At 45.1% G+C, this 23,823-nt stretch overlaps 1 protein-coding gene and 1 long non-coding RNA gene across 3 annotated transcripts in view; both read right to left on the reverse strand.

Moving 5' to 3' along the window:
* Positions 1-23,115, reverse strand: part of AHCYL2 (adenosylhomocysteinase like 2) — a 136,271-nt gene extending 113,156 nt beyond the window's left edge. The window contains exon 1 of one of the 2 annotated variants that reach the window (XM_053253361.1): positions 22,634-23,114. In XM_053253361.1, the coding sequence (XP_053109336.1) occupies positions 22,634-23,032 (399 nt within the window). In that variant the 5' untranslated portion in view covers positions 23,033-23,114. Of the gene's footprint in view, positions 1-22,633 lie in introns of both variants that reach the window. The other variant, XM_053253362.1, reaches the window with a different exon arrangement.
* Positions 11,568-15,565, reverse strand: LOC128326472 (uncharacterized). Its single transcript, XR_008308067.1, has 2 exons — positions 15,506-15,565; positions 11,568-11,811 (listed from the first exon to the last, which is right to left on the reverse strand). It is a non-coding gene; the product is annotated as an uncharacterized LOC128326472 (long non-coding RNA).
* Positions 23,116-23,823: the final 708 nt, after the last annotated feature.

The following is a 23,823-nucleotide window of genomic DNA, read 5'->3' on the forward strand; positions in this document are numbered from 1 at the left end:
TAATCACCAAGGATGCAAGAAGTTAAAGCAGCTGCGAGTTTGTCAAGGATCTTAATTAATAATAATAATAATAATAATAATAATAATAATAATAATAATTATTATTATTATTATTATTATTCAATTTCTATACCGCCCTTCCAAAAATGGCTCAGGGCGGTTTACAAAGAGAAATAACAAATAAGATGGCTCCCTGTCCCCAAAGGGCTCACATTCTAAAAAGAAACATAAGACACACACCAGCAACAGTCACTGGAAGTACTGTGCTGGGGGTGGATAGGGTCAGTTACTCTCCCCCTGCTAAATAAAGAGAATCACCACGGTAAAAGGTGCCTCTTCCCAACCTTCCAATTTCAAACAAAGAAAAACAAGGTGGAGAGGGGAAGAGGAAAAGTGCTAGTCATTACCACCTCCTGGGCTAAAAGGTATCACCACAGAGGCCTTTGAAAACTTCTTGCTCTGGATTAAGCAGTTCAAAAGAACATACATTACACCTTCTGCATTAGTGTCACAGACACTGAGCAAGATGCACCTTTGTGGACTTGCCAATGTTTAAGAAGCAAGATTTCAAGTTTTCAGCTCACAAACAACAGCGTAAACATTAGCTGACCTAGTAAAGGCATCTCCACTTCTTGTTCAGCAGGACCAACATGGCCAGATATTCAGACCAGAATCCTCAGCAGACAGGATGCTGTTGCTCTGCCTCTGAACAACAGTCCCATCTCCTGTATTCTTTGTGGTAAATCACATGCACAAGACGCTAGGTTCAATCCCTGGCATCTCCAGTTCAAAGATCTCAACCAATTGGGCAGGGAAAGACCTCCTGCTGGTGAGAATAAACAGTACAAAAGCATCCATACTACACAGCTTCATACACTCACAATGACACTCTACACTTTATTCTAAACACAAAACTATCACACTTTCAATATTATCACACTCCCTGACTCTTCAGCAGGGAGCCAGGTTCCTTGAAGGGGTCAGGGGAAATATGAAATAGGCATTTTTACAAACCATACAATCTCCAAATGTGTTGGAAGTTTTAACACAACAATTTAATACAGCAGGATGTTAACAGGGAGACATAAGTTAGGTGCCAAATGTCAGTTTTTAAGGTGAGCAAGGGAAATTTCTAGCAAAGTAGCTTGCTTTAAAGAAAATTTTTCTCTTAAGATCACCTAATGTTTATAAGTTATGTTCTCAACTTGTGAAGGGGATGGGATATACAGATGCTGACAACTGCAGACAAGATCAAAGCTCCAGGCATCATTAAGCCATAGTGCCGCTTTGAAATACATCCTTGGATATGCTGGGAAGGCCACACCTGTAGCAGTGAATGGCTTTAATTCCCATCTGATCCACCATTTGTGTTGTCACAAAGAAAAGAAGCAGTGTGCTTCACACCTGTTTATGCCCGTGTCTAGAAATGGAAGGCACCAATGAGAGTTGTCCCCCCCACTGCCTGCATTATTCTTATCAAAACCCAATTGCCAAAACACAGCTGTAGATAAAAGGCTCACAAGTCTTCCTTGAACAACCAGACAGGGCACTGTGCCCAATTGGAAGAGACCTCCAGGACTGTAAAAGTTAATATCCTAATGTCTTTTCCAATCACAAGGTGTAAATTTCACCGTTCCCATAATCTAACCTAATTCACTTAGCACAGCTGGTTTTCTACTTTTTCATGCTATCAAAATTACACCTAGAATCCAGAAGAGCAGCCTTATAAGTCTGTTTTTCCACAATGTTCCCTCTGGCATTTAAAAGCTGAACAAATGTATCATTGCATGAACTTGTGTACTGTACTAAATCAGATGCACACAGACACACAGATCCCCGGTGTAGGATAGGGATGGGAAAGTGAGAGGAGTAGTTATCTTGGATAGTATTACAGCTCATGCCACAATAAGAGTGAGCCTTAGTGTGCAGGACTCCAGTTTTTGCTAATTAGTGAGGCATTAAAGCAAGTTTCTTGCCCTTATAGTCAGAGATGCTTGATAAATAGACACACCGCTTACAAAAGGCTCCTCTGGTGTTCAAGAGATTAGTTTTGATAATCCTTTCCCTCCCTTCCCAGGCAGCCTTCCACCCATGTGTTCTTACTCTTCACGCTGATAAATGCTGCCACCAGACATTGAGCTCAGAACATGGCCCAGACATTGAGCTCAGAACACCCCTATCCTAACCACTTTGGCTTGGATGCTTATTTCAATGGAGCACATGCATATGACTACCAACAGGCTTCTGTAACAGTTACCAAACTGACCTACAGGCCATGTTATAGGCATGGCAAGTTTGCCATGCTGCAGATTTTATGCCAACATTCCACTGAAGGGCAGCTTCAGAAATGCACCCCATTCTAGATTTTCTTCCGTTTATCAGGTCACAACATGGGATTGATTTTCATCACACTTCTTCCAGGTATTCCTACCTTAAAGTATATGACTGAAGCAAGTTCAAAATAAAACCACCAAGGAATTAGATGTGCTTTATGGCTCAGCTTAGGCTACGAAAGGGAAGAGAAAGGCAGCTAAGCCAAGATCCTTCCAGCAACTGTGCCAAATAAATAATTCCGTTTACTCATCCTAATTTAATAAAAAATTTATAAACCCGACGACCATTATGGCTGTGCACAAAGGTCAATGCTCAAGGCTTACTGTCTAGCAGCTTTGTGTACAACTTTGAAATGAAGTACAAGAGCAATAAGGTCTGGCAACCACAAAAGTTGTGTTTAAAGGGTACTCAAGAAACCGCTGTCCTCAAAAGAGATTGAGATTCCTTTGACAGGAGGGAGCTGCAATTCCAGCTCCAGATTCCGGTTTAGATAGGATGGCAAACAGTTTCAAGAGCATCTGGATCTGATAGTATGTGTGGACCAAGTTCTCCAGATTCAACAACCTCTGGAGGTTTGAGAAATGAGATGGGCAGATCTTACGTGACCATTTTCTGCTGAAAGTATTCAGGTTCTTTAGTTACAACACTTTCCCTCAAGCATAACGAGCAATACAAAAGCATGCAATCCAAAGTCTGCATATTCTCATCTTGTATGGTCAACCCATACGGACAGCCATTTGCATTTACTTCTCTGTCTTTGGGCCGGATCAAGATACATCTCCCCCCAATTCAACCCATTGTGTGAAGAGAAGTGAATGTATGTATGTATGTATTTATTGATTACATTTTATATCCCACTCTTCCTCCAAGGAGCCCAGAGCAGTGTACTACATACTTAGGTTTCTCCTCACAACAACCCTGTGAAGTAAGTTAGGCTGAGAGAGAAGTGACTGGCCCAGAGGTACCCAGCAAGTCTCATGGCTGAATGGGGGATTTAAACTCGGGTCTCCCTGGTCCTAGTCCAGCACTCTTAAAAATAACAATGTGCTAATCTCTTGGGAACATTTGGGTATTACGAAGGATTTTGCCTCTGTATCTGAATGACCCTTAGGTCCTATAATTCTGTGGTCTACACCACACTGGCTGTGAAGCATGAGCAGCTCTTCTCCACACACATCTCCAAATGCAAACACAAAGACAGAAGGTCTAGATCAGGCGCCCCCAAACTGCGGCCCTCCAGATGTTGCTGAACTACAACTCCCAGCATCCCAAGCCACAATTTATTGTGGCTGGGTATGCTGGGGGTTGTAGTTCAGCAACATCTGGAGGGCCGCAGTTTGGGGAAGCCTGGTCTAGATGCTGATGTGTCCAGAATTTCTCAATAAATTCCCAGTGCCCAGAATTTCTCGATAAATTCTACTTTATTTTGACAGATTAGACATTTGTATTGAAGCTGACACAAAAGAGTTGCCCATTTCATATTGGACTACAACATGTAAGATTTATATGCTGCGTTCCTACCAAAACTGGCAGCTGAAGCAGCGCACACTTAAATAGGAGAACATGCCATTTATTTATTTATTTTGTTTATATACCACCTGACTCCAAAGACTCTTATAAAGTTTGTTTATTTATTTAACTTGTATACTGCCCAAACTTTAGTCTCTGGGCGGTTAACAATGACATAAAAACAATTAAAACAAATATAAAAGGTTAAAACAGTTTAACATTTTTTTAAAAAAATATAAAATTAAAACCTACAAATTTTAAAAGCTGAAAAAGCTTGGGTGAAGAGATGGGTCTTCAGATGTTTTTTAAAAATAGTCAGAGATGGGGAGGATCGCATCTCAGCAGGGAGAGCATTCCACAATCTCGGGGCAGCAATCGAGAAGGCCCGTCTCCCTGTGGCCACCAGACGAGCTGGCAGTAACTGGAGATGGTCCTCCTCAAGTGACCTCAATGGGCGGTGGGGCACATAACGAAGAAGGCAGATACCCAGGGCCTAAGCCGTTTAGGGCTTTATAAGTTATAACTAGCACTCCGTATTCTGCATGGAAACTAATTGTTTCTCCCAGTGAGACACCTAAACAAGCCTGGTGATCAACTTACATAAATAACTTGCACACCACAGCATCTTAACTTGTTATATTGCATGTGTAGCTGTGGAAAATGGACAGAACAAATTAATCACGTAAAAAAGGACCTAAGGGTCATTTAGGTACAGAGGCAGAATCTTTCATAATACCCAAATGTTCCCAAGAGATTAGCACATTGTTATTTTTAAGACTGCATATTATAAATTTGGATGGTCACAAAAACCAGGAGTCAGAGCATACCTCCCAGCTTCACTTCTGTTCTACACAATCACTGTGGTTTCAGAGGTTAATTTAGGGTGTCTTAGCAGGAGTCCAAGGCATTTTGATTGCACACACTTGCCCCTATTCTGGGTCACATGCAGGTGGTTTAACTGTCTTAAGTGCTAGCTTCTTGACCACCAATACAGATTCACTCTGAATTCACAGGAAACTACATTTTAGAGTGTCTCCAGCAGTGTTCCATGTAGCAGGGATTCCCAGATGCTGACTGCAACTCCCATAATCCCCAGTCAAAGCATCTGGGAATCCCCTTTCCCAGCGGCCATTGCATCTGGGGATTATGGGAGTTGTAGATAACATCTGGAAACCCCTGCTACAGGGAAGACTGGTCTCCAGCACCCAGTTGGAACACAAGCCACACACTCTCTCTTATTACCACTTCATTTGCAAACAGAAATTTAGTCTCATGTGGGGAGACTCAATGGCCTTCCCTTCCTCAAAACTCATGAGTGCTCCACACCAACTGTCTCTGAAGCACTCCTATCCCCCCAGGGAACCAATTCGGCCTGGTGCTTGATTATGTTGGGTCCTTGTACCCAAGGGCACCTAACTCATTCTTCCTTCTCTTCCTTTGTGAAAGTGCCATTGCCTTTGGTCATTAATTGCTGTTGTAACAGGAAGAGAAAGTTAAAAAGAGAGGTACTAGCCCATCTCAGCATACATGGAGCAGGCACTGAACTGCTTACCTCAGATTTAATTTGACCCGAAATGAGTAAAAGGTTGCTTATTTCCTGCAAGTGTAGCTTCTGTTCAAACACAATGTTCAGGGCCATAGACAATATAACTTATTCAAAGGAATGCATACACCCTTACTAGTGGCCTTGAGGTAAACTAATATTTCTGATAGGAAAGTGAATGACATTGTGAGTAATTTATATTGCAGTAAGCACTTGAAATAAGAGATTAGCACCTGCTAGGGAAAGACCCTGGAGTGTAGTTCCCAAGAAATCTGCATACCACATGGATTACCCACCAGCTTCACTCCTGATCTACTAGAACAAGAGCTGGATACATCTACATACTTAACCCCACAGGGCATAGCTTTAGAGCTTTCCAGTGCACAAGTGGTTCATTTAAAATTAGACTTGCTGAAATGCATTTTATCAAGTTGGATGTTTGCACTGGTCAGTCCTAAACTGTCCATCTCCTTAGGGAAAGGCTTCCACAGCTTTCTTTGCCACCTCACCACAGCAAAGCGAGTCACTGCCATCTGGCAAGTGTGAGGAGTGCCCAGCTTAGAGCTGCAGAAATGGGCAGGGATTGTCTCAGCAGGTAGGCAGCAATCCCTATCCCTCCCCAGCACCAAGGCTGGAAAGAAGGGCTAATGCTTGGTCAGGCCACCTGCAGCACCCCAGCCACACTCCCCTCCTCCCTTTTGAGGAGGAAAAAGGAGAGGGGGAGAGGGCTTGGCTGTGGCTCAGCCAGGGCATTCCAGGAGCAGCGACCAAGTGGCAGCTTCCCGGCAGAGGGAGGCTTGGCCAAAACATGGGGGGGGGGGCGGCAGCATTAGGCAGCCACTACTTTGGCTAGCCAAAAATAGCATAACCTCATGCTATTCAAGCATGTCCTCATGCAACCTGTTCAGCCTAGGTCAACCAATAGCTTCTTCTAACCAAGAAGTCCTATCTGAGCCCAGAACCACAACAAAAGTGCAAGCAACTGGGTAGTGCAAGCTCTCAAGAAAAACCAGTCAAAGGAGATTATTTCTTCAAAGCTTCACAATGTTTTTCCAGAGCAGAACAGGGTACCATGGTGATAAACTTGAGCTTGGCACAGCCACTGACATTTTACAATGCCCAAACTCCATTTTGGAAGCCAATAAATCTTTTCTGTAATAAGCTTCCAGTATTTTATAAAAGAGTTTAAAGGTACCAGTATTTTATGAGTGCCAGCCTAGATTGGTGGGTTACATGCCTCACTGAAAAAGGCTCCATACCAGTGTTCCCTCTAACAGAGATTCCCAGATGTTGTGGACTACAACTCCCAGAATTTCCAAGCAAAAGCCATTGCAGCTGAGGATTCTGGGAGTTGTAGTCCACAATGTCTGAGAATCCCTGTTAGAAGGAACACTGCTCCATACTCAGGTGAGCCAAAGAAATGCCAGACTTTGGATGGTTCGAACAAGGCGGTCTCTGGCCATAAGGCAGTTCTTCACTACAGCCTGTGTTTATTTTGGGGTACCTAACAAAGCCTGGTCGTGGCAGTTATGGAGAATTGTTGTTACTGAACCATTAAGTAGGCAAGCTGTCTTGGAGTGTTTTATTCCTATTCTCAGGCACCCAGGGGTTTAAAGATACATTAAAAAGAGGTTAACACTTGGTCAAAACACCTGCAGACTCAAAAACAGGGGTTCAGCACTCCATTTGGCCCAGACTTGTAATGAAGAAGTGCTCCTGGACCCAACTTTCACCCCAGTGTGCCAGGAGCCCACCTGATCAACCTCTAGTGGGTGCTCCAACTGCACCCATTCCAAGAGAGAGCAGACCTGTCACCTGGCCATGGTGGCACAAGCCTTGGTAACAAGTTGCTACTTGGATTACTGTGATGCACTTCACACAGGGCTCTCTTTGAAAAGTGCTTAGATACTGCAAATAGTCCAGATTACTGCAGCCAGGTACAGCATATAGGGATCATGCAACTGCCTGCTATACGTTCTGCACAAATTTCCAGTCCGTGTCTGGAAACACACAAACTGCTGACTGTAGCCAAGCAACTCCATTGTTGAAGCCACTGCACTGGCTTCCAGTCCAGTGTAAACAGAGATCCCCAGATTTTATTTATTTATTTATTTATTTGACATATTTTTTTACAGCCCAAAACTTACGTATCTGGGTGGTTTACAAGATAAAAACATTAAAACATTAGTTAAAAACAAAAACAAGAAATTTAAAACAACAATTTAAAATTTTTAAAACAATATTCTAAAACAACATTAAAAACAAGCAAAACAGTATCAATTAAAAGCCTGGGTGAACAGATGCGTCTTTAAAGATTTTTTAAAAATTGTCAGAGATGGGGAGGCTCTTATTTCACTAGGGAGTGCATTCCAAAGCCTTGGGGCAGCAATGGAGAAGGGAGCGCATTCCAAAGCCTCGAGGCAGCAACTTCATAAACCCCAGCTGCAGTGTCCTTTGGCTGAGGATCATGGGAGTTATAGTCAACATATGGGAATCCCTGTTACAGGGAACACTCTTCCAGTCCATTTCTAGGCTCACCTCAAAGTGCTGATTTTGACCTTCACAGCTTGAAACAGCTTGGGACCAGGATACTTGAATGAGTACCTATTACCGTACGAACCTGTCCAAATGCTAAGATCTGCTAAAGAGGCCCTCCTCTGCATCCCATCAAGATGGTTCTTATTTTCCATTCCCGCTCCCTAATTTTTCAGCTAACAAGATGTCAGACCTGTCCAGATACCTCAGGTTGCAGCAGCCTACTACAGCAGCCTGTAGCACTACATATATGTATAATTACTGTTAAGATTTGAAAGTATAATACCTTCATTTTTTAAGTACAAAAGCAGTATTTTATGTGCTCAACTATAAATAGTTCATTTTGCACCTTTAAAAAAGTAAAGCAGGTTTAAATATGCTGCAAAAATAAATACTGTCTACATTTCCCAAATATTCTGGGTTTCCCCCCATGGCTTCAAAATTTGCAGACATTTTACATCTCTAGTCCAGACTCTATAACTCCTTGTTTAGGAAGGTTTGTCTTGCCCTTTCTCCATTAAAGTTTTTTTACTGCTGTGTAAAACCATTCTTATCCCAGAAGGCTTTTATGCTGCCTGAAGGCTGAGCTTTTGTATCTGCTGCTAAAGGATGTTTTATAGTTGCTGCTGAATTGCCTTTTTGTTTGTTATCTTTATGGTGGTTTTCTTATTTTTGTAAACCACCCTGCCCAAACAAGTGGGGCATAAATATTTATCAGCAATAAAACTAACTGGAATTTGCATCAGTACCCCCTTTCCTGTCCCTCGCGACACACCGTACTCACACCGTACTGTATATTGTACTGGAGTGCCTCAATTCCTTCAGTATGGCCACGTTTCATACACCGACACAGCAAAAGCGCTACAAACACAGTTAAAGACGGTCCATCAGAAACCATCTCTAAGCCACCGTCTGGTGATGCCTTTATTAGGACCCACCAAGTGACACAAAGCTTTGAGCAAGCCAGCTGTCAAGCTCACCAGAACCCTTCACCCTGCTGGATGCAAAGAAAAGCAGAGGAAGTTGGGTATGGTACAAGAGCCCCCAAAGATCTGTAGACTGAAGATGGAGTGTAGGAGGACTGACACAGACTGTAGCTAATTCACCTACTGGGTGTGAGACCTAACCTTGACAAATCCCAGGCACCAGAGAGACATGATGTCTAGCAGGGGCCCACAATTTTAGGGTTATCTTTCCAGTTCCAGCCATTATTTATGGTCACCACCAACCCCCTCTTCCCCCAATGCATTCCTGGCACACAGGCAAAAGGCTTAGGAGGGAAACAGGTCTTTTCTCATTTGCACTAGGATATGAAGAGGGTGAGAAACAGCAGGAGCCCTCAAAAGGATTCCTGCTGCTTCTTACCTTCTCAAAAATGCTACTGGAACCTCTGGGGAGATCTGTGTGGTGCTGGGTGTCATGCTTTCCAGAGGGCCAGGGGCACTTCCCCCACCTCCAGCAAGCTGGAAAATGGATTTGTGATACTCAGCAAGTACAGTTGTTTAATAAAATAGTTATTTGTCCCAGACACATGGGAAAAATAATTGTTTCTGTTCACAGTACAATACTTGTAAAGGGGATAAAGAAAAGCTCATTTACTGCACCCCCACCCCATCACTAAACCTGGTACTTCCATCATGTCCTTTGCTTTGCTCCTACCTGTTTGGGATGGATCCCAAAACCAGAAAGGTTGTCAAGGCCTGTGCTAGACATTGAATGTGGGGAGCACTGTGGGCTTTGGGGACCAAGAAGTTCTGGCCAGCTTTCCATTTAAGAAAACGTGACAACCAAGCAGTCACTCGGTTCAGTCTCCAGCACACATGTGAACCCAGTGACACTTCCTGCTTATCACGAGAGTCACCACAAATTGCCCAACTAAATAACCCATCCAAGCTAAATCAACCTTACACCATCTCAACACCGACCCATTTTAACCTTTTCTTCTTCTCCAAAAACCTCAGTGCCACATATTTTCCCCAGGAAACTTTCAAAACCCTACTCCCCCTGCACATTTGTTGCTCAAGACTACCCCAGCTATAGCACAGGTTTGTGCAAAGTTCCTTGTCTGATCACCCTGTTGCAAGAAAGAGCCCATCCCAGGCAACCAAGCAAGGAAACATTACAAAAAGTAGTCATTTGGAGAGAAAACGCACATATGTGTCCATGGGCAGGTGGGCCAGGAAACTATACCACCCACCACCAGCTGCAGGGCAACAGCAGAGGATGGCTACTGCCCAAGTCCTGCTTCCTAGAGGTTGACCACTGAGGGAAAGAGGATGCTGGACTAAATGGTCTGTCCCAGCAGGCTCTTCTGTTCTTTTGCAAGCCTGCAACAGTACAAGGAAAGCCCACCCAGCCCACAAACTCTTGGCCTCAATACTAATAGGGAAGGGCTACTCATCTCAGGATTCACTAAGAACTTGGTGGGTGTGGCAGAAAGGACACAAATGCTCAAGCATCAGTTCTTCTAGTACAAACAGTTCCAGTTCCAACTCTCTGACTACCAGCTAGTGGGAGAAGCCCAGCGTCACCCCCTCTCCTCAACATGCTTGCCTGGAGTTTACCTTATTCCCTAGATCTAGATCTCCAGTGACGCATCCTTCTTCCTCATGCCTTCTGGCACATCTCAACATCCTTTATTTAAATGCCTCCAGGACAAAAAACACCCTCTTGAGTAAGAGGAACCTCTAGCTTTAGGACTTTTCCTCTCCCATCAAATGAACTTTTTCTTCCTCCTCCTATCATCTTTACATCTTCCACCACTGGCACATTACCTGTATATTTCACCACTTTTATTGTTTTACTGGAAAGGTTGTTTCATAAAACTGAAGCCTGCCTCTTGCTTTGCTTACTTGCCTTCGTTCATCAGATCTTCTATCTATATACACGTGAGAGATCTGGTTCATTCTCACAGTAGGCCTATAGCTCCTTCCCTCACAACTTCAACATTCTACCATTAATTTCAGGAAGGAATTCAAGAGTAGCCTCCTCAGGTTACAAATATTGCTGTGGACTCATGATCTGATTTCTCATTTCTTGTGCCAACATTTTCCTCTGCAATCAACTGCCAGAAATAGATTTTGGGGAGATATGGACAACAGCCCATTGTCCTTTGGGCTAGCATATAGACAACTATATTACTTGGCACATCAGGAGATTAGACAGAACCATTCCATAGGAAGATGTGAACAACAGCTACTAAGTGAGACAATCATAGCATACATCCCCTTCACGGCAAGAGTCCTGAAGCATTAAACTGGATGTCCCCTGCTAACTGAGCAAAGAGACACCTTTTTAAAGTGGTGGTTCTCTTTATCTAGCAGGGGGAGAGCAAGTGGCCCTATCCAGTGGCTGTTGCTGGTGTCTTTTTTGGATTGTGAGCCCTCTGGGGACAGGGAGCCATTTTATTTATATTTATATAAACTGCTTTGGGAACTTTTTGTTGAAAAAGTTGAAAAGTGGTATATAAATATTTGTCATATTCATATTCGTGAACTAAAAACTATGTTAGAGGTTTCTTACATAGAGCAATTTAAAACTGCTCCTCTTGTGTATATAGCAGACCACCATTGGAGACAGGATACTAGGTTCCAAGGATCTGACCCATCTCCAACTCTGCAAAGCACTGACACTTTAATCATAAAAGGAAATTTGCACATTCTTTATTGAAGGTCTTAGACAAGAAAACCTCTTCAGTAAACACATAGCAACCTTTAAAAAACAAACAAACAAACAAACAAACAAACAAAAAACACAAACACAGAATAGGTTTTTGAAGATGTCACGCCCAAAGGTGTTTATACGTCTTGCAAAATCCTTGAGAACAATAGGCCTTGAGTGACTCAGTCATATTTCTGCACTTGGTATTTCAGAGCTCTGGGCTAGGAACACTGAAAGAATTGGTTGTAAAATACATGTTAATCATTTAACATGATTTTGAATCCTTTCACTTATATTTTCTGACATTTGTTAACAAAAGCGTCACCATATTTTTACAGTCCAACATAAATGCTAATTTGCACTGACCTTGATCTTTGGTTCACAATGGAGGGAAGTGGGGTCCCCCAAGGATCTGTATTGGGACCAGTGCTCTCTAACTTGTTCATGAATGATCTAGAAGTTGGGGTAAGCAGCAGTGGCCAAATTCACATAAGACACTAAACTATTTGGGGTAGTGAAATCCAAAACAGATTGTGAGGAGCTCCAAAAGGAACTCTCCAAACTGGGAGAGTGGGTCACAAAATGGCAAATGCAATTCAATGTAAGCAAATGTAAAGTGACGTAGTTGGCAAAAACCCCAACTTCACATATATGCTGATGGGATCTGAGCTGTCGATGACTGAACAGGAGGGAGATCTTGGGGTCGTGGTGGAAAGTTCATTTAAAGTGTTAACTCTATGTGTGGCTGCCGTGAAAAAGGCCAATTCCATGCTAGAGATCATTAGGATGGGGATTGAAAATGAAAATGTTAGGTTTAGAATGCCCTTATAAAAATCCATGGTGCAGCCACACCTGGAGTACTGTGTGCAGTTCTGGTCACTATATCTTAAGGAGGACATTGAAGAACAGGAAAAGGTGCAGAAGAAGGCAATCAAGATCATCAGGGGCCTAGAGCACCTTCCATATGAGGCAAAGCTATGGCATCTAGGCTCTTTAGTTTGGAAAAGAGACAACTATGGGGAGACATGATTGAGGGGTATAAAATTATGCATGGAGTAGAGAGGGTGGACAGAGAGAAATTTTTCTCCCTCTCTCACAACACTAGAACCAGAGGTCACCCCATGAAACTGAAAGTTGGGAAATTTAGGACCGACAAGCAGAAGTACTTTTTCACAAAGCGCAGAATTAATCTATGGAATTCCTTGCCATGGGATGTGGTGATGGCCACCAGTTTGGATGGCTTTAAAAGGGGCTTAGACAGATTCATGGAGAACTGGTCTATCAATGGCTACTAGTCTGGTGCCTATAGGCCACCTCCAATCTCAGAGGCAAGAGGCCTCCAAATACCAGTTGCAGGGAAGCAACAGCAAGAGAGGGGGCATTCCCTTACCTCTTACTTGTGGGCTTCTCGGAGGCATCTGGTGGGCCACGGTGTGAAACAGGATGCTGGACTAGATGGGCCATGAGCCTGATTCAGCAGGGCTGTTCTTATGTAACTCCATCAACTCCATTTTCCATTGGCAAGGATAATGCTAGGCCTATGCAGACATCCCCATTCTGGTCCCTTTATTCTAGTTTCAAACCCTGGTTAGTTGGTCAGAGTCGGTGCAGATATATAATCTGCCTATTACTAAGGTCTGCGGGAGATAATCCATGTGTGAATCTCTAGCCCAATCCCAATACCTGAGCCATAGTTAATTGATCAGGAGCTGTCAACCCAGCCTTTGCAGTTCATCACACTGCCACCATTATGTATCATTTCCAAAGAAAGCCTTTCATCCATAGAAATGGGTGTAAAACAGACATCTTCCTCAGATTTACCCATGATACTAAATTAAAAGCATCTCAGCTCTTTAAGAGATTGGGACAGTAGCATAGTGATGTGCCCGGACCGGTCCGGAGGCCTTTCTACGGGCCTCCGGACCGGACTGGACAAGGGCGGTTCTGGTTCAGGTGGATTGGGGTGGGGTGGGGGGTTCCTTTAAGGGTGGTGGAGGGTTTACTTACCCCTCCCACCGCTTTCCAAACTCAGGCGCATGTATTTCCTTTAGTAATTGGGGCGGCAGGATACCTCCCTGTCGCCCCTTCCCCCGCTTGGCTGCAAAAGGCTTTAAGAAGCCTTTTGCGCATGTGCACGTCGTGCACGCACTTCACGTCTCTGCAACGTGCACGTGCGTGTGTGGCCGCGTGCACACGCACATCGCAGAGATGTGAAGCGCACGCACGACGTGCACACACGCAAAAGGCTTCTTAAAGCCTTTTGCAGCCAAGCAGGAGAAGGGGTGGCAGGGAGGTATCCTGCTGCCCCAATTACTAAAGGAAATACGTGCGCCTGAGTTTGGAAAGCGGTGGGAGGGGTAAGTAAACCCTCCCCCACCCTTAAAGGAACCCCCCACCCCAGTGCCGGACCGCAGCTCCACAGTTCCGCGCACACCTCTACAGTAGCATACTAAGTATTCAGAAAAATACACCATACCCAACAATTAAACAGTGGAGTATCTAATGGACTTTATGTTCTGTGAAGCAGAGAACAGATCTGGTTTCTCATCTCAGTTTTGATTTGTAAAATCAAAAGCAGAATTCTAATTCTCATGACTGCAAGAGACTATATCTAAATCTACAGTCCAGCTGAAGGCACCAGAAACCAAAGGCATATATATGTGTAACATTCTACAGCTGGAAGTGAGTCTTTACCAGAGATGGATCTCCAGATGCAGATCCATCAGAGATGCTTCCTAAAAAACCAAGTACATGTGAAAGGAGATGACCCATGTACGCATTAAGCTGTGGGTGAATTTGCCTCCAAATATAGGATTCTTCTAACAAGCTTGGGGATTCAGCCCATGAAGGGAAACATTTTATAGAATGATTAACATTGATTCCTATTGATTAGGAAAAAACTGAGCAGTCAGTGAATATATGACCAAGATGAATTCTAAGTTGAAGGAGCAGAGCCTCTAAAAGCCCTTCCCTGCAACCAATACATCAAGCAAATAGTTGGGAGCTTCCCATTCAAAGCAGCAATTCTCAGCCCTTCTACAGATCAGATTGTGTCAAACGCCTCATTTAGAAAGGAATCAGCGAACCCTTTGATCATCCTTGCAAGCTATTGACCAGCTCACTAGTTGTATCAGGCAATTGTTTCAAATTAAGGGTATGCTCTGTGTTGTTGTAGCCATCAGTGTTCCCTTTAACAGGGATTCCCAAATTTTGTTGCCTACAACTCCCACAATCTCGAAGAAAAAGCCACTGCAGCTGGGGATTCTGGGAGTTGTAGTCAATAACATCTGGGAATCCCTGTTACAGGGAACACTGGTAGCCATGTCTGTGAAAACAAGCATCATTGTTAAGCCAGTCAAATGCAGCTTTTAAAAAACCAGATCACATACGATATACATAGGTGATCTGTATTTCTAGTTCTTGCATCTGACAAGCTTAACAATCAAGTTCACTTTTACAGGCATCATTAACAAAATGGCATTCTAATTATGGAAAAGCTTCAGTCTATCCTATTGTTAGCTTGGTTTCAGTGCTAGATCATTTTGATGGAATAAAAATGGCACTTGGTTCAGAGCCCCTTTATGCAGGTGATCCTTGCAGTCTGGAAAAGGCAGGTTCAATTGTTGTTACTTATTTTTACATCCTAACTTTGCAACAACTTTAAGGTATCAGCTGGACAAGCAAAGATGTGAGGTATTTGGGTGACCTTTTGTCAGGTGGAAGATGTATATCTACAGTGAATCTGAGAAAGCAGTTGGCAAATACAAAAACTAGTTATTACATGTATATCCATCTCTTTATCCATAACGCTCATTAATCAGAGATTTCACATCCACTGACTAGTTCTGACTGTATCCTGAAATTCAAAAACAGCTTCAACAAATGCTAGAGAAGTTGCCAAGCAACTGCAATGTTCACACATACTGTATTGGTGGTCTTCTTCATCTGTAAGAGAATCCCAAGACTGGGTATTTTCCTGAAACTGATAAAATAAGACAAAATGTGGCATGCAAAGCACCAATCCTCATGATCCTGAGCATATTTTCAGAGCAGGCCTTCTGAAAAAATATTTTATTTTGCTTCGCCGAGTTGCAGCAAGAGATAAAACAGGGATGAACTAGAGGTTCCATCAAATCCCAGTACTGCAGTGTGGTTCACCTCCAGAATCACTTAATGGAAGAGTTCACCCAAATTAAAGAAGCAAAGGGTCAGACTATGCCAACGTGATGCGCTACTTGATATCCTTTTTGGAATTAAGCTGATCACTCAGGCGCCATCCAATATAAAGTACTGCTAAAGTTAAAATGTTTTTAAAATTATGGCAACATTTTAAAAAGTTAGATTTGTATCCCAGAATACATTTTTATATGTTTTTGTAGCAAGTGTTTTGTTACTTGTCAAATATCTGTAACATCAAATTTAAAATAAATGTTTTTAAAAGTAGAAAGGACAGTTTGATTTAAGCTTGCTAGCTGTGATGGCAGTTAGAAGACAACGATTGGCTTGTGTTTGGTAAAGAGAGCTTCTCTTAGTTTAAATGCTAACAGATAAAATATTTCTGTAAAGGTTTCTGTATTCTTAACATGTTAATAAGCCTCATAAGCATTAGAGCACTGTTGCCCAAATCTTGATAGCAGTGACACTTTCCTGAATTAGAATTTCAGACATGGTTTACCACAGTGTGGCAGAACAATTCCCTGTTCTCAGAGCCGAGCTTATGTGGTGGGTTTCAACCACTGAACTGGATATATCCCTTGATTGGGAAGTGATAGCTTTAAGGCAGAAATACATGACAGGTAGCCTCTTCTGAGGGCAGTGTCAAGATTGAACACTTCAGTGACACCAGATTCAGAGATGGGTTAGGGTCGGTGTGGTGTAGTGGTTAGAGTGCTGGACTAGGACTTGGGAGACCCGAGATCTGCATGCCAATGCAGATCATAAGGGGCCATAAGATTTGAAATATAAACCAATGAATCCTAAGGATCTCTCTTTGCAATACATCTAGCAGATGTTATCTCCAGCTTAATTACTGAGCTTTGACTTTCAACTGCCAGCAACAAGAGCTCAGCCACAATTGGGTATTACTGTTTGTGAATAATAAAATCATCCTTTCAATAAAAACATTTTCAAAAATGACATAGCACCAAAAAGATCCACTGAGGTATCAGCCTCCAGACATTACAAATGCTATATCCCAGGCTGCGAGAAACCTTTATCCCACCTTGAGGTGGACAGCAGCTCTGTAACAAGGAGGACTAACAAAAAGGTTCCCATAAAGGAACAAAGCAGCTTAAGCTTTATTCATTTGCAAAGCCATCACTGCTAGGACTTGTAAATCGACAGCTTATGTACAAGGGCTTATCCACCTTATAAGCAAAAGTCATGACAGTTACTACACCAGACCCCAAGATCATCATTACTCGTGTACAGTATATGTAAAAAAACATATTTTTGCTTTTATTAAAAGGATATTTCAAATAAGAACAGATCTTATCTAAACTGTTCAGAAAATATGATTGGCTGGTTAGAGTTCTTTTCATTTGGGCTATCAAACAAAATATCCTTCCAATGCTTTTAAGGCATGCATGATTCTTTTACCTTTTCCTATTGCATTACTGGTAGATTGATGGATGGATCATCCCAAATACTCATCTAGTCCATCATTCTACCTACCACAGCAGCCAAACAGATGCCTTGGAGAGTCCCAGGGCAACAACTGTTCATGGCCACATTAACTACTGCAAAAATAGCACACCTTAACCACGGCTTTCATAAGCTGGTTCCTTTCAGTCTCTGGGAATGCCACAAAGGACTGGCTTAGATCATGCCTTTTGGTTCTTACAACCATTTCACTTGCACCAGACTCCCAGACAAAAGGTGCCAACCAGGACTCAGGTTTTTCAAGCTCCAGTTGGGAACATTTTGTTTGAATGTCAATTAGCAGTTTCATAGATTTATGTTGCTATCTCCCCGCAACCTGCCTTGGAGAGTGGGAACTAAAACTGCAAACTTCTACAAGAAAAATAACCTGTTTCAATTGCTAGAACAAGTCTTTGCACTGAAGCCACAGGAAAGAAAAGATTGCTGTTGCAGTATTTAATAAATCTCATTGCCTATGGCAATGCACAAATCAATTTGATTCAATTATAACTTACCGACATGATAAAATACACAACACTACTCAGATATAGAAAGGAAAATGGATCCCCAAAACTTGGGATTGGAGACAAGCAATTCCACCACATAAGACAGACCTTAATATTTTTTTCCTTTGTCTGTTACCTGACTTTGAAGCCAGACAACAGACAGTTGACATTACTGGACTTCATGATGGACACTGTGGAGGGAGAGGATAAATGGTCTTCTCTTTATTCCCTTTACAAGTAAGATAACTTGGAAGAGGAACAGAGCTGCCTGGATAAAGACCATTTCATAACTCTACCTCTGAATAGTGGGAGCTGTCCACTGTGATGCCATGGAGGGTAGCCATGGAACCGTCCAGGTGCCATGTTGCCTGGTATTTGTCAATCCCAGCATGGGAATGAGGCTGTATCTCAGTGGTAAAGCATCTGATTTACATGCAGAGTCCCAGGTTCAAATCCAAAACAGATTGTGAGGAGCTCCAAAAGGATCTCTCCAAACTGGGTGAGTGGGCAACAAAATGGCAAATGCAGTTAGCAAGTGGCACATTGGGATTAAAAACTCCAACTTCAAGTAAATGTTGATGAGATCTGAGCTGTCGGTGACTGACCAGGAGACGGATCTTGGGGTCATGGTGGACAACTCGTTAAAAGTATTGACAATGTGCAGCAGCTGTGAAAAAGGCCAATTCCATGCTAGGAATCATTAGGAAGGGGATTGAAAATAAAAATGCTAATATTATAATGCCCTTATACAAAATGATGATGCGGCCACACCTAGAGTACTGTGTATAATTCTGGTCACCACATCTAAAAAAGGACATTGCAGACCTGGAAAAGGTGCAGAAAAGGGCAACCAAGATGATCAGGGCCTAGAGCACCTTCCTTATGAGGCAGGGCCACATCACCTGAGGCTTTTTAGTTTAGAAAAAAGATGACTGCGAGGAGACATGATAGAGGTCTATAAAATCATGCATGCAGTGGAGAAAGTGGAGAGAGATAAATTCTTCTCCCTCTCACATAACACTATCCCATGAAATTTATTAGCAGGAAATTTAGGACCAGCAAACGGAGGTACTTTTTCACACAATGCATAATCGACGTGGAATAATCTGCCACAGGATGTGGTGACAGCCAACAACCTGGATGGCTTTAAGAGGCATTTGGATAACTTCATGGAGGAGAGGTCTATCAACGGCTACTAGTTAGAGGGCTATAGGCCACCTCCAGCCTCAAAGGCACGATGCCTCTAAGTGCCAGTTGCAGGGGAGTAACAGCAGGAGAGAGGGCATGCCCTCAACTCCTGCCTGTAGGCTTCCAGCAGCATCTGGTGGGCCACTGTGTGAAACAGAATGCTGGACTAGTTGGGTCTTGGGCCTGATCCAGAAGGGCTGTTCTAATGTTTTAAATCCCTAGTAACATCTCCCAAGTAAATCTGTGAAGTAAGCCTGCCTGAAACCTCAGCCAGACACTGCACATCAGTGTAGAAAATACTGCCCCTAGATGGATCAAGGGTCTGTCTCAGCATAAAGCAGCTTCTATGTTTGTATAGGACAGCACTTTGAGGATAGGGCTGTAGCTCAGTGGCAGAGCACCTGCTTTGAATGGAGAAGGGCCCACATTCATGATCCCTGGCATCTTCTGCTATGGCTACAAAAGACTCCTGCTTGGAAAGCTGCTGCCCATCAGTGTAGTCAATACTGAGCTAGGTGGCCCAAGGGTCTGACTTGGTAGACAGCAGCTTCCTATTTTCCTATGAAACTGGAGTAAAGTACAGGCATAATAGCCTTGTTGGGTGCTCTGTCTTTGGGGGCAGTTACAATGATGAGAGAATTCTCCCTCCCAAGGCTCAGTACTCTTAATTCTCCTGGATCGGAAACATGCATAGTTGAAAATCAAACAGCAGCATTATCATACCTGAATTAGGATCAACTGGAAGTCACTAAGTTCTGAGCTAGTCCTTGAGTTTCACAGAACAGCGGTGAAGTCCCATCTGTGCTATTCTTTGCTGTTAAGAAAGAGTTCTGCAAAACCTGAAAGCTTGCTTGTATCTTTGTGGCTTTCAGTTGGCCCATACAGAGGTCACATGCTACAGCTAGTCTGGATTTTTTGTATTAATATATACCTACATGGCTGCATATATTTTTGTGTGTTGGAGAATAAGTAAAATTTTAACCAGTGAATGAGAGCATATGCTAGGAGATATAGATACAGAGAAAGAAAAATAGTAAATATAGCAAATATAGACCCAACACTATATGCTTTATTATTATATTCCACTCTTCCTCCAAGGAGCCCAGAGCGGTATACTACATACTTGAGATGCTCCTCACAACGACCCTGTGAAGTACGTTAGGCTGACAGAGAAGTGACTGGCCCAGAGTCACCCAGCAAGTCTCATGGCTGAATGGGGACTTGAACTCAGGTCTCCCCGGTCCTAGTCCAGCACTCTAACCACTACACAACGCTGGCTCTCAGAGCTAGCATTCACAGAGAATCCCTCTGTGAAAAAGGAGGAGTGACTGAAAGAAACAGACTGCAAGTATGTCTTTCTACAATCAGATGATTGCAAGGTAAGGAAGCAGCCTCTGTGCATGAGCAGCCAAAGATTTCAGTGGCAGACAGATGTTAGAGAAAGGGATGGTAGGTCAAGAGCAAGTGGTCCGGAGACACGAGTGGTGGGAATGGGGCTCTTATATGTAAAATAGCAAGGTTTGCCAAGATCAAAGCCATAGTATGCTATAACTATGAAACATTGGGGGGGGGATTCTGCAGTAGCAATAAGACTCTTTCCAAGAGAACTCCTGCTACAGAAAAGGAATGTTTGCACTGTATAGAAAAAGCAGCTTTTTCAAGACACTCAGGATTCTGGTCTAACAAAAACAGGCCAGATGGGAGTAAGGAGACTCACCACGTTAGGGGAGAGAGAACCAAGCAGGTCTCTTAAGGAGCAATGGATAATCCATATTATGGCATTTAAACTACAACCCTATACACACTTACCTGGGAGCAAGGCTCCAAAGAACTCAGTGGAATTTACTTTTTGAGTAGAATGTGGGTACCTGCAGTTTGAACATTAACATTTCACTCTACAACAGGCAACAACCAATTTTCACCCTACAACCACAACAACCAATCCAGTTTCTGTGAGGGTCACAGTGGACTCTGTACTCCTGTTAAGGGATGGCAGTATGTGTTGTTGGGGTTTTTTTGCAACAGTCATGTTAACAGACAAGATATTTACAAAAATGAAAAGGGACAGACCAAGAGCTATACACAAACTATAGACCAGGAGCTGTAGACCCAGCTATACCCAGCAGCAATTATGGCACATAGAAAATGGTGCTGTCCAAGAATGCTCCTCCCCTGTGCTTGACCAGAGATTCCCCACCTTAGGTCCCAAGATGTTGCAACTCCCATCCAGTGTTCCCTCTAAGGTATGTGCACATGCATGTGCTCACAAGATTTTTGAAGTCCACTCAGTTAATTTTAGATCCCGCTGAGATTGAATCAGGAAGGTCCCACTCTGAATGCATGATACTGCCTTGATACTGCCACCCAGAACAAAACTCATTCCGCTCACAGACAGAAAAAAATAGAGAGAGAACAATGCTCCCATCATCCCCATTCATAATGTCTATGAGGCTAGGAGAGGAGAGCTGGTCTTGTGGTAGCAAGCATGACTTGTCCCCTTAGCTAAGCAGGGTCCACCGTGATTGCATATGAATGGCAAGATAGGGCTGAGAGAGATTCCTGCCTGCAACCTTGGAGAAGCTGCTGCCAGTTTGTGAAGACAATACTGAGCTAGATAGACCAATGGTCTGACTCAGTATATGGCAGTTTCCTATGGGAGACTACATGTGTGAGCACTGTTAAAGTATTCCCCTCAGGGGATAATGGGGCCACTCTGGGAAGAGCATCCAGGTTCCAAGTTCCCTCCCTGGCAGCATCTCCAAGATAGGGCTGAGAGAGATTCCTGCCTGCAACCTTGGAGAAGCACTGCCAGCCTGTGTAGACAATACTGAGCTAGATAGACCAGTGGTCTGACTCAGTATATGGCAGCTTCCTATGTTCCAATGGAGCTAAAGTCCAACAACATGTGTGGAGCCAAGGTGGGGAACAAGGCCCCTTGCTGGAGATCTCTGGCTGGGATGGGAGACTACACAGCATCTCCATCTGCATTCATGAGAAGGAACCATGAGCGTGCAAGAGAGAAGAGGTCTTAGGAATGGCAGGTGCAGGGAACAGTCACGCCACACCTAGCAGTCAAGGACCCATGTGGGGCCGGGGGGAGACTGGTTTACGGGAAGATCTCTGTTCACCACAGGCAAGCTTGCGGAGAGGAAAAAGCGGTTTCTGAGTGGCCCAGCAGCCAGCCGTTTCAGGCTGTCAAGGGCCGTGCCAGGACCTCCCACTGTGCAGGGCTCAGAGGCCCTTTTCCGGCTCCCGCCACCTGCACAGGTGAGGCAGAGGGCGACCGGAAACCGGGCCTTTTCGGCGGTGGCGGTGGGCACAGCCTCCCTAGAGAGGTTGGCCAGCAGCTCTCCTTGCGAGCAAGACCGACGACCCTGGAGCGAAGCGAGACGCAGCCCCAGGACGGCGAGCGGAATCCGGCCTCATCGCGCGGCTTCCAAGAGGGGCACCCACCGGCTCAATCCCGGCCGTGCCCGGGCACAGTAGAGGAAGGGGGGGCGTGCGGGGGGGGGCTCCAAGACGCCCAGCGTGCGGGGGGGGGGGCTCCAGGAGGCGAAGGGGCAGCTACATACACCCCCCACCCCCTAGTCTGGGTCATGAGGAGAACAGCAGCGCCCACTATTTGCCCCGCCGGTGGAGCCCGGAGAGACCGGGGGCGGGGGGTCCCCTTCCCTCCATCCTTCCGCCCGCCCCCCCACCCCGCCTCCGGCGGCGCTACCTTCTTGACGGTGCGCGGCGCCTCCGTGACGGTCCCGTCGGGGCTGACCAGGGCCTCGCCGAGCGGCCCTCCCGCACCTCCGCCCGCGTCTCCGGCCAGCCGAGGCGGCGGATGCTGCTGGTGGTGGTGGTGGTGGGCCTGAGCCGAAGCGGGCGGCGGCGGGTCGCTGCGCTTCATGGCCGAAGCCTGGGGCGCCTTGGGGGCCGCGCCGCCTGCTGCCGGGCCCGGCTCGCCTGGAGGAGGAGAAGGCGCCGCTGCCACTGCCGCCGCCGCCGGGTTGGGCGCCGAGGGGGCGCAGGGCCCGGAGCTGCCGCCGCCGCCGCCAGCGGCCTTGTCGAGGGGCCCGGGCAGGTCCTTCAGCTCCACGGCCGGCGGGGCCGCCACCCGCACCGACATCATGACTCCCTCAGACCGCCACCGCCGCCGCCGCCGCCGGCTCCCCTCGCTCACACACGCTCCCCGGCTGGCCCCGCCCCGCTGGCGGCCGCGCGCGCGGCATCCTGGGAGGCACAGTCCGCCAGCCGGGCTCCGCGGAGGAGGCTCGGCCCGCAGAACTACCTCTCCCGGCAGGCACCGCGACGGGAGGCCGTGGCCGCAGGGAGACTTGGGAGCTGGAGTTCTCCTCGGGCCGGATCCCTGTCCTGTCTCCTGGGGGGAAGAAATTCCCGCGGGAGGGAGCTGAGCTGAAAGGCTGTTTCCCTTGTTCCCTGTCAGAGGGCTTCCCAGATGTTGTTGACTACAACCCCCATAACCCCCAGCCAAAGGCCCTTGCAGCTGTGGGGATGCTGGGAGTTGTAGTCAGCAACATCTGGAAACCTCTTTGACCGGAACACCGCTGTTCACTCAGGGCTGGCCAGCCTGTGGACGGTCTCCTGCGGTTGTTCTTCCTGCCCTCCACCCCTGTGGCTGGGGATGATGGGAGGTGTAGTCCAAGCTGAGCTTCAGTGCTGTCAACTGAGGGCTGGCCAAGCCGCTCTAGCTGCATAGCATAACTCAGCTACTTCTCTGGAATAGTCGGGATGCATAGAATTTGGGTGTCTTCTATTTATAATTGCTGGTTGCATTATATGCTGCTAATGTCCTACTGAACAGCGTGGCACTTCCTCAGATTCTCTCTGTCTGCAGCAATAAATGAAGAGACATTTGAATCTTGTAGCATTAGAGATCTAGCAGCTATGCATGTCAACAGG

The sequence above is a fragment of the Hemicordylus capensis genome, chromosome 5 (assembly GCF_027244095.1).
Source record: "Hemicordylus capensis ecotype Gifberg chromosome 5, rHemCap1.1.pri, whole genome shotgun sequence".
Lineage (NCBI taxonomy): Eukaryota > Metazoa > Chordata > Lepidosauria > Squamata > Cordylidae > Hemicordylus > Hemicordylus capensis.